Source organism: Babylonia areolata, chromosome 7 (assembly GCF_041734735.1).
Source record: "Babylonia areolata isolate BAREFJ2019XMU chromosome 7, ASM4173473v1, whole genome shotgun sequence".
Lineage (NCBI taxonomy): Eukaryota > Metazoa > Mollusca > Gastropoda > Neogastropoda > Buccinidae > Babylonia > Babylonia areolata.
In genome coordinates this window covers 24713479-24723482 of record NC_134882.1, presented here as the reverse complement: position 1 = coordinate 24723482, position 10004 = coordinate 24713479, and the positions used below count along the sequence as shown (strand labels likewise).

Here is a 10004-nt window from a genome sequence, read left to right as displayed (position 1 = left end):
TCCCTTATCAACCATGTGCCCACACACACACACACACACACACACACACACACACACACATCTATGCACATATCCCCCTCCCCAATATAGCCCAGTGAACATACTTTCAAACCAGCTAATTTTGTAAATTGAAATCATCTCCACATATAGTTTCATCACAGATGTAAAAGTGACAGTCATTATTTTATTGCAGCTGTGAATTCTTTCACCATGGGTGCTTGATGAAGTCATAGGGTTGATGCGAAAAATTCCCAAATCTCAGGCTGCATATGCGGTCCTTAGTAAACAAGTGTTGTGCAAGGCAGAGCTGCATATGTGATTGTCAGTAAAGAAAGAGGAATGAATGTGTCTGATTGATGCAGTGGCTGACAGTTAGGAGTTGAGTTCAATCCCATGCCCTTATGGGGAGATTTTTCTGAGCTCACATTTCAACATGTGTGCAGACCTGTTAGTGACTTAACCCCCCCCCCCACCCCCCAAGTGTGTTCACACATGCATAATATCAAATACGGACATTAACGATCCTGTAATTCCTGTTAGCATTTAGTGGGTTATTGAAACAAGAACATACCCAGCATGTTCACTCATGAAAACAGAGTACGGCTGCCTATATGATGGGGGTAAATATAGTCATATGTGTAAAAGCCCTTTTGTACATACAAGTGAACTTGGGAATTGCAGCCTACAAACACAGAGGAAAGAGGAAAATGCATGTCTGTGGTGTGCCAGTGGCATAAGATTGTGCATCTGTGGTGTTAGCATTTCTGTGATGTAAGATTGTGTCTCTGGTGTAAAATAGTGCATCTGTAGTATAAGATTGTGCATTTGTGGTTAAGATTGTATGTTTGTGGTATAAGGTTGTGTGTGTGAAATTAGATAGTGTTTGGAATATAAGACTATGTGGCATGATAGTGTTCACATTGTCAGTCAATGTATAAGCAGTTTGAAGTATACTTATGCAATAAGACAATGAATTTCAGTGGTCCATGGGAACTTAATATGCATCAATTATTCTGCTTCCTTTGCAGCCCGGTTGTTAAGAGCATATAACATTGACTTCAAATGGCATCGCCTGGCAGCATGGATCAACATTATAGAACAGTGGCCCTACCGGGTGTCATGGATCATTTATCTGTTTGAGGAACTGGATGTGGTAGAGAACAGCACCAGTCTTTGCACCCTATACCAAAGGTACCATCCGATTTTCTGCCTTGAGTTGCCTCTAATGAATCTATGTACTGTGAACAGAATTCAGGGTAATGGGTTTTGTTTGCATACTTGTATGTTCTGTTTGTTTTTGTTTTTATTTTGCTGCCTGATTTCCTGTACTTTGGATGGAATTATTATGTTATGTCCTTCCTCTCTCATATCCTAGTACACTGCCACATACAGGCCATTTTGTTGCAATCTGTATCATTTGTTGGCAAGGACATAAGCATTAACACACTTCCTACTTGGAAACAGTATCACAGACAGGCACAAAGTCCTCAAAGTTTGGGCTGAACAATTTGACACTGTCCTCAACCATCCATTTGCCATAAACGATGAGGCAATTGATCATCTCAAACAGACCCCCATCAGACACATTCTTGCTGGGCTCCTATGCCCTACTGAGGTGCAGCAACCATGTGTAGTCTATCTGTTGGCAAATGAACAGGCCTGGACTCCATACCAGCAGAAATATTCACTGTGGGAGACCCACACTTGATAGCCAAACTCACTAAGCTTTACTGTGAAATATGGAATCGGAAGAAGATGGCCCAGGAGTCAAAGGATGCCTCCATTATCCATCTCTATAAGAAGAAAGGAAAAAGGCAGTCCTGTTGCAACCACCACCAAATCTCTCTCTTGTCCATCGTGGGAAATATCCTGGCCAGAGTCCTGCTGGACAGACTGCAAACACACCTTGAAGACGACCTTCTTCCTGAGAGTCAGTGTGGCTTTTTTAGACAAGGTCAGAGGAACTGTGGACATGGTTTTTGTCATTAGGCAATTTCAAGAGAAGTGTTGCAAACAAAGTGTCTGTCTCTACACTACCTTCATGGATCTGACCAAGGCCTTCGACACCATCAACTGTGATGGCCTTTGGAGAAGCGTGTCCAAATTGGCTGTTCATCATGATGGTTGGGCAGTTCCATGATGGTGTGCAATAGTATTTACTGCCATGCTTAACGATTTCTGTCATGGTTGTGTAGCTGTTGACTTCAGCTTCTGCACAAATAGCAGATTCTGCAACCTGTGCAGACTTCATTCTAAGATGAAAGTCACAGAGGATATCGTTCATGACCTTCTCTTCACTGATGACTGTGCCCCCAACACTGACTGAAATTCAAAGTATCATGGATCTCTTCGCCTCAGCCTGAGAGAATTTGGTCTCACCCTCAGCATGATAATGATAATATAATATGGTACTTATATGGCACAAACTCCTCATATAATTGGCTCAGAACCTCACATGAAACAATAAATATACAATAATGCATAATATACAACAGCACATGGGGACATAGAACAGAAAAAACAATGTAAGTTTAAAAGGTGCTTATTGTTTTGATAGGCAGTCAAATGCTTCCCCCCCCCCCCCCCCTTCTCTCTCTATCATTCTATCTCTATCTCTGTCTCTGTGTGTGTATATGTATGTATGTGTGTCTGTGTGTGTGTGTGTGTGTGTGTGTGTGTGTGTGTGTGTGTGTATTGTTGTTTTTCATAAATCAATACATTTGTGTCTGCTGGTAAGTGTGGGTGTGTTTGCACTGTTTTATATATTCGTTTATTTTGACATGTTTCTTTTATGGATATGTAGTGTGTGTGTGTGTGTGTGTGTGTGTGTGTGCACATGTGTGCGTGCATGTGTGCATGCATGAGGTTGTATCAAAGCAAGCAGGCAATCCAAATCTGCATGTCCAGTTTACATCTACATGTAGATAATAAAGAGGTCTGTGTTCTCTGTTTTTTGTATTTTATGCCAGTTTTATAATCTATGGATGTTTCTTTGTTGGTTTTTGTTGTTGTTTTTTATCTATGAAGGCGGTTTATTGCACCTCTCTCTCTCTCTCTCTCTCCCTGTCTTTCTCCCCCCCTCTCCCTCTCCCTGTCTCTCTCCCTCTCATAGTTTGATAAATATTCTATGATTAGAATTAGCAAATGCTCTGAAGACATTATTTCAAATTCCTACGGTAAAAGCTTATGAGATATGTGTGTTGCTTTAGGTCTGTATATCCTTAGTGATATATATGATGGTGACAGCAATGGTCCTTGCACATAAGTAAGTGACACTGGTTACTGTGCCAATGACTATTTTATTGCATCTTATGATCTTTTTGAGTTTATAATTTCTTGTTGTTGTTGTTGTAAATTTTTGTATGAAAGAAACAATAGAAACTGACCATATGCCTTTGGAATTTCATGTCCAAAGTACTTTGTAAACGGACATAGAAAAGAGAGTACATTGAAATATTTGTGTGGGAAAATGAATTTATGTCTGGTTTTCTTGACAAGTTAAATTTACATGAGGTATGTCTGTAATTGTCACTTGCTACAGATTTGGTTGATATTGATATTAACGATGGACTTGTAATGTTTAACAGCACAATAAAGCAAGTGGCAGATTGTATGAAACAGCAAATAGAAATATACGGCAAAATGAGTAGTTTGATATAGGATGTAGATCTGTCAGACAAAAAGTGCATAGTTTGTTGGGGAAATTTAACAGAAAATTGGATGTTGATGTCAGGGATTCATTCTGTATAGCATGAAGAGAATATGAAAATGTGCTACTTAGAAAGAAAAGGCTGCATAATGACTCACTGGTTAAACAGATTATAACTTCTGTTGACAGCCAGCAAGATTTTTGGAAAAATGTTTAGCAGTTACTGACTTAATGAGTGTTTGCCAAGAACCGCATCACAATGGAGGAATGGTATAATCATTTTAAAAGAATATTGGAAAAAGAAAGTAATATTGATTGTAGTGCTCTTGAAAATGAAATGCCATGTGGTGATTAACATATTATAATGGAAGAGCAGCATATGACATTTTTAGATCGGCCTGTCACCAAAGAAGTAGTACTGTCAACAGTAAGAAAGTTTTTAAAAAAATGGTGTAACCACTGGACAGGACAGAATGATTGGTGAATCTTATAAAAACTTTGGCGAATCTGCCATTGATTTTCTTGTCAAGTTATTTAATGTTTTGTTTGACCAGGAAGTCTATACTGAAAACTGTTACAGTCAGTTAACATTCCTCTCTTGAAGAAAGGTGATAGAAATGAGCCGAATAATTGTCGAATGATAATGCTATTTAAAAAAAGCATGCAAACTGTATGGTTCCATTATTAATGAAAGATTAACTGAATAGATAACATCAAATTAAACAACATAAAAGGTGAATTCCAAGCAGGCTTTAAGAAGGGCTATAGTATGTCCACTTTATTGGCAGCTGTTTAAAAGCAGTTTGCACATAATCAAAAATTATGCATGGCTTTTATTGACTTCGAAAAAGCCTTTTATTCAGTAACAAGAAAAGTTTTATGGTCGATTCTTTCTAAAAAATTGTATAAAAGGTAAACTTATTGCTGTACTAAAAGTATGTACAAGCTAAAATGATATGTGGTGCTAAATTTAGTGAGTATAATAGATGCATGCAATGGTGATGTTTGTCGTCCTGTTTTATTTTCTTTATCATTGAAATAGTCCTTGAAATTATAGAAAACGTTACAAATAGTGTAACTTTCAACTTGATAGCGTTATTCATATTGTTGTTTGTGGATGATATTGTTTTATTATATGAAACTGACAGGTGCAATAGCCAAGTGGTTAAAGTGTTGGACTTTCAATCTGAGAGTCCCGGGTTCGAATCTCTGTGACAGCGCCTGGTGGGTGAAGGGTGGAGATTTTCCCAATCTCCCAGGTCAACATATGTGCAGACCTGCTAGTGCCTGAACGCTCTGTGTGTGTATACGTAAGCAGAAGATCAAATATGCACGTTAATGATCCTGTAATCGATGTCAGCATTCGGTGGGTTATGGAAACAAGAACATACCCAGCATACCTACCCCCAAAAGCGGAGTATGGCTGCCTACATGGCGCGGTAAAAACAGTCATACATGTAAAAGCCCATTCGTGTAAATATGAGTGAACGTGGGAGTTACAGCCCATGAACGCAGAAGAACGAAGATGATGTGAAACTGCAGTTGGTTTGGAAAACCATTGAATAATTTACACAAGGCAGAAAATAGGTTGGAGCCCAAAGTAAATATTGATAAAACAAGTGTAGTTGTTTTTAGAAAGGGGTGGGTATTTAGCTGCATTTGAAAGATAGGTTGGAGGAATCTTCATATTCTGTCATAGATACCTATCGGTATCTTGTTTTATACTTTTCCACAAAATTTTGTTTTACGTTTGTGTGTTAAAACCTTGTTAACAAAGGGAAATTTATTGTCTTGAGCATAGTACAGTCATTATATAAGTTTGAAAGTAACACTGTTGAATTTTTCTTTAACCCTTTCACTACCAGGAAGATAAGATTTAAGTGAAATCAATTTGCCAGGGTTTTTTCATAAAAAATGTGTATACATTTTAAAAAAATTCTGTGCTCTTTGTTATTGCAGAAAGACTCATGAAAGTATATATTTTCTGAAAGGTAAATGGATAAAGAACACAAAAACATGATGTTTTCCCATTTTATGTATTTTTAGTGACATGCTGTAGTTTTGAAATCAGTGTTTTGTTTTTTTGTCACATTTTCAACTTGTTCATTACAAACATTAGTCAGGTAATTTGCACTAAAATATGGTATTTTCTCGACAAATGGACATCTGCACACACAAAATCATACCAGAACAACCACAATAAAAAGAATTTTAAAAAGAGATAGATACACAATGCATTGTTACTTCTCCAAGTGATAATATGGATGTGTGAGGCCATGCCCCCTCAGTCTCCACCCCCACTCCTCTTCACCCCTGTCACACCGTCACTTTATCCAATTCCTGTCAGAGCGTGTTGGCTGAGTGCCAAGAAAATTGCGCACACTGTGTCCTGCTAACAATTCGGTCACTTTCTGTCGTCCGCTACAGCTGTACAGCCGGCATCACTCACTATAGTTAGTCGTATCTTGGCCACTCTCTTGATTCCTCCCTTTATTTTCTATCAAATCGTCCTATAAATGTTCATCACTGTCTTTTCCTTCGAATTTATGCTTCAATTCTTTCTGAGCATCAGCTAAAGAAAGCAATCTTGGTTGATTTAGTTTGCCATGATCGCATGTCTTGAGCATGGTGTCGGTCCGACATTTTGTTGAGCGAGTGAGGAAAGGAGCCAGGCAAACACTGCGACAGTAACCCAACCAAAACATTCAAATAAAAGACTGCCTCATGACGTAGATGGTGTTTCTAGCTATGAATAGAATTTAGAAAGATTCCCCAAGCTAAAGCTACCAGTATTTTCGTCAACGAACTGAATGCAAATCAGGGAAAAGTCAGAATATTTCTGTGATGAGTTATTTTATCATTGTGGCAGTGAAGCGTACATGCTTGCGATGACAAGTTATCTCATCATATAAGGCAGCCTAGGAGTTAAATTATTTGATGTTCAAGCCCGCCCTATAGTAGAATAGAATAGAATATGTCTTTATTACCAAGTGTTCTGGGGTCACAAGGAATATTGGATGGGATAGTACATAGAAAGGTAACAAACATAATTGAAAACCATATACAAACACAGATACAGTAGAATTTTGGACACATACATGTGCATATCAATATAAGAACTTGTGCATGCTCACTCACTTGCACACACGCACATGCACACTCACGCACACGCACACGCACACTCACACTCACACACACACACACGCACACACACACACACACACACACACACACACACACACAGACAGAGACATACATACATACATATATATATATATATATATATATGACATCAGCTGCACATTACATATGGACGGAGCTGATGATTAGATCTTCTGGTAAATGGTTTTTGGTGTCATATACTGTACCATGTCAAACTGATGCAAACTAGGCCTATTGGTTTGCTCTGCTTGGCCAAATTTCGCGCGGCTAACAGTGAAAAGACGGGCCCACCCGCTCTCAGCCAATCAAACGCCTCTAAAAACTATAAGCGCTTAATCATTCCTTTGGCCAAGGCTCTCCACGCCATCTTGTCAGGTTTACGCTCTGTCTCGTCTTACGCTTTTTTCGGCTATTCAGCGTATCCTTTTGGCCTTATTTTGTTGCATGCGGCTTGTGTTTATTGTATTCTTACATTCTGTGTACTCGATTCGACTCGGCACCCTCGATTCGTTCGATTTTTTCTGCCTCTAAGTCGATCCTGTCTTTCCTTTCTCTGTTGGGGGTCGGATTTTCGCTGGGTGCCTAAGCGCGGGTTCCATGCCTCGTGTGCCATACCACGAAGGCAGGGAATCATGATGCTGGGATTGAGACTCGGTAAGAGACTCTCCCTCCCGATACGGACCGCGGCGATGCGTCGTTAGACGCTGATCGCGGAGGCGACGTTCGTACCAGTAAAACGGTCATGAAGGGGACCGGGGGGAAAGAGGTACGAGCGTCGCCTCCCGAGGTGTCCCAGCGCGAGGCAGGGAGAAGGGTGAATGGCAAGTCATCTCCGTGCTGTGGGGACTCGCAGCTAGGTGCGGACTCCCAAGGGGAGGCCGCGCCCGGCCATTACCCGGGTCCCCACTCGGAGACGGCCCTCACGTGCCCCATTGTTGTTCCCCCTCCTCCCTTCTCTGTCGACCCGCCTCCCCCACCACTGGGTTCGGGTCACAGTATGGCTGGTGCCCACGGGTGGTTACCCCCATTCTACCCGTACTGGGGTGCACCTAGGGTGCACACTGGGTTGCCGGGAGCACCAAGGGCCAGCCCCTTGTCCGCTCCCCACCGGACCCAACCCAGCACATCTCACAGGGTGACACACACAGCCCCGACAAGTGGGATCGACTTCTTGTCGGTCAGGTCGAGCTCCTCGACCAATATTGCCACTCTGTCCACAAATCGGGCCTCTGTCAACCCACAGGTGACCTCCACGGTCACAACGGCCTCCTTGTCAGGACCGACGGCTGCTCAGGGGCCCTACTCGGCCCGGCGGAGCCGGCAGTCCCCACCTGCCCAGCCCTCGGTCCTACAGTGAGATGAGTGGGTGTTTGTCCCCACACAGCACTCGTGGGTCACTCTTGCATCCAGGGACGCCCTCTCTGAAAAGGTGTGGCACCCACCATCCCAAGCATGGTTGGACCTACGGTCCACACGCTCCCCACCCGCTTCAGGTGACAAGGACATAACAGTGGCGGCCATGGTCCCGGCTCGGGATCGTCCCAGCTCATCCCGCTGGGCTGACCACAGCTCACAGGACGCCCCAGTGGGTACATCCACTTGGGATGGCACCCAGCAGGGGATGGACTGCGAACAAGAGTGGGAGCCCCTGTCTTCGGATGAGGACGAACAAGCAGATGAGCACTCTTCGCCCACATCCCAGGGGGGACAGATTGAGCCCATGCCTCCCTAGGGACCAGCCTGAACCAAACTCGGACTTTGCCGAGCTCCAACTGACCCTCCCCAATAGGGTCACGTATGCCGAATCAGTCCCTCAGGCTACTTTGTTACCCTTGACCCTCCTTACGCCATGTGACTCTAACTCCAGAACCACAAGGCAACTCAGAGTGCCAGAAATGGTGCAGGTATGGCTTAATAAGCCAGCCCGCACTGTCAGGGGTGCTGCTTCCATCCCTCCTCCAGGCAGGGAGTCCCTCTATGCCCCGGGCGCCTTTTCCCCGGGAAAGTTTCTTTAAGATTCCTCCAAGGGAGGGGTGTGGTCCTGGTACACACAGGACCACCCTGCCTACAGCGCAGCAGAGCCCTCCGCACAGGACAGGATGTTGGTCTCACAGCGCACCACCTTCCCCACTTCAGCTAACCTATACTTTAAAACGTTAGCAGAGTGGGACAAATTGGCCCGCCGCTGCCCCCTCGAGGTTTCCACGGTGTACACCTTCGACACGTTCCTTCACAGGGCCAATGAGCTGTGGGAACAGTGTCCGGTTAATCAGGACAAGGGGTCTCCTTCCTCAGTCCCGCCGGGCCTCTTCACCGACCAGAGGTTACACGCTTTTGGCAATAGGGTAGCATCTGGTCTCACGGCAGCTGCAGACACAGCTACCAGCCTTCACTTCAGTACTGTGCTAGCGCGGCGTGATGCCATTTTCAGCCTCTCTAACATTCCTGTGGAGGAGAGGGCTGCCCTGCGGTCCATCCCAGCACAGCAGCACTCCCTCTTCAGCCAGTTCCTGCCCCATTTTGTCAGCCACAGGGCAGAGACAAACAGGGAGGTGGCCTCATATTTGGCCCACACCTCTCATGGGCTCCAGGGTTCTATGCCATTGAAGAGACCGGCCACCAGGGCCCCTCCATATACCACGCCGCCTGTCAAGGCAGCGTGTGCTGAATCGGGGGCAGAGGAATAAACCACCTTATGTCCGTCCAAGCCGACCGGCCATGCCCAAGGCCAGAAGGCAGCACCCACAATGACTGGGCCCCGATTCAGCACCGCCAGTCGTTCAGCCCCTCCAAGTAGGAAACTTGTCCCGGCATGCACATCAGTGGTGTGCTCTGGGACTCAACGACGGGATTATGTCGGTGCTAGAGTCTGGGTACATGCTGTCTTGGGTGGAGGACCTCCCCCCTCTAAGATCCACTCCTCCTCCTTAGGTGCCCAGCTCGACGGAGCAGGAGAGCGTCCTAGAAAAAGAGATATCGCACCCACTCCTCATGGGGCTATATCTCAACTCTCGGACCCGGGCCCCGGTTTTTACGGCTGGTTTTTGGTGATTCCAAAGGTCTCGGGAGGGTGGAGACCAGTTTTGGACTTGTACCCCCTCAACAAATTCCTCCCCAAAATCAAATTCAAGAGGGACACACAGGCACAGATTCGGGAGACCATCCAACAAGGTGATTGGCCTACCTCTATCGA

At 44.3% G+C, this 10004-nt stretch overlaps 1 protein-coding gene across 1 annotated transcript in view; it reads left to right on the top strand.

Moving 5' to 3' along the window:
- The first annotated feature begins 210 nt into the window (after positions 1-210).
- LOC143283807 (uncharacterized) overlaps positions 211-10004 on the top strand; it is a 68208-nt gene continuing 58414 nt past the window's right edge. The window contains exons 1-2 of the mRNA XM_076590178.1: positions 211-214; positions 1029-1191. Coding sequence (XP_076446293.1) covers positions 211-214; positions 1029-1191 — 167 coding nt within the window. The remainder of the gene's footprint in view (positions 215-1028; positions 1192-10004) is intronic.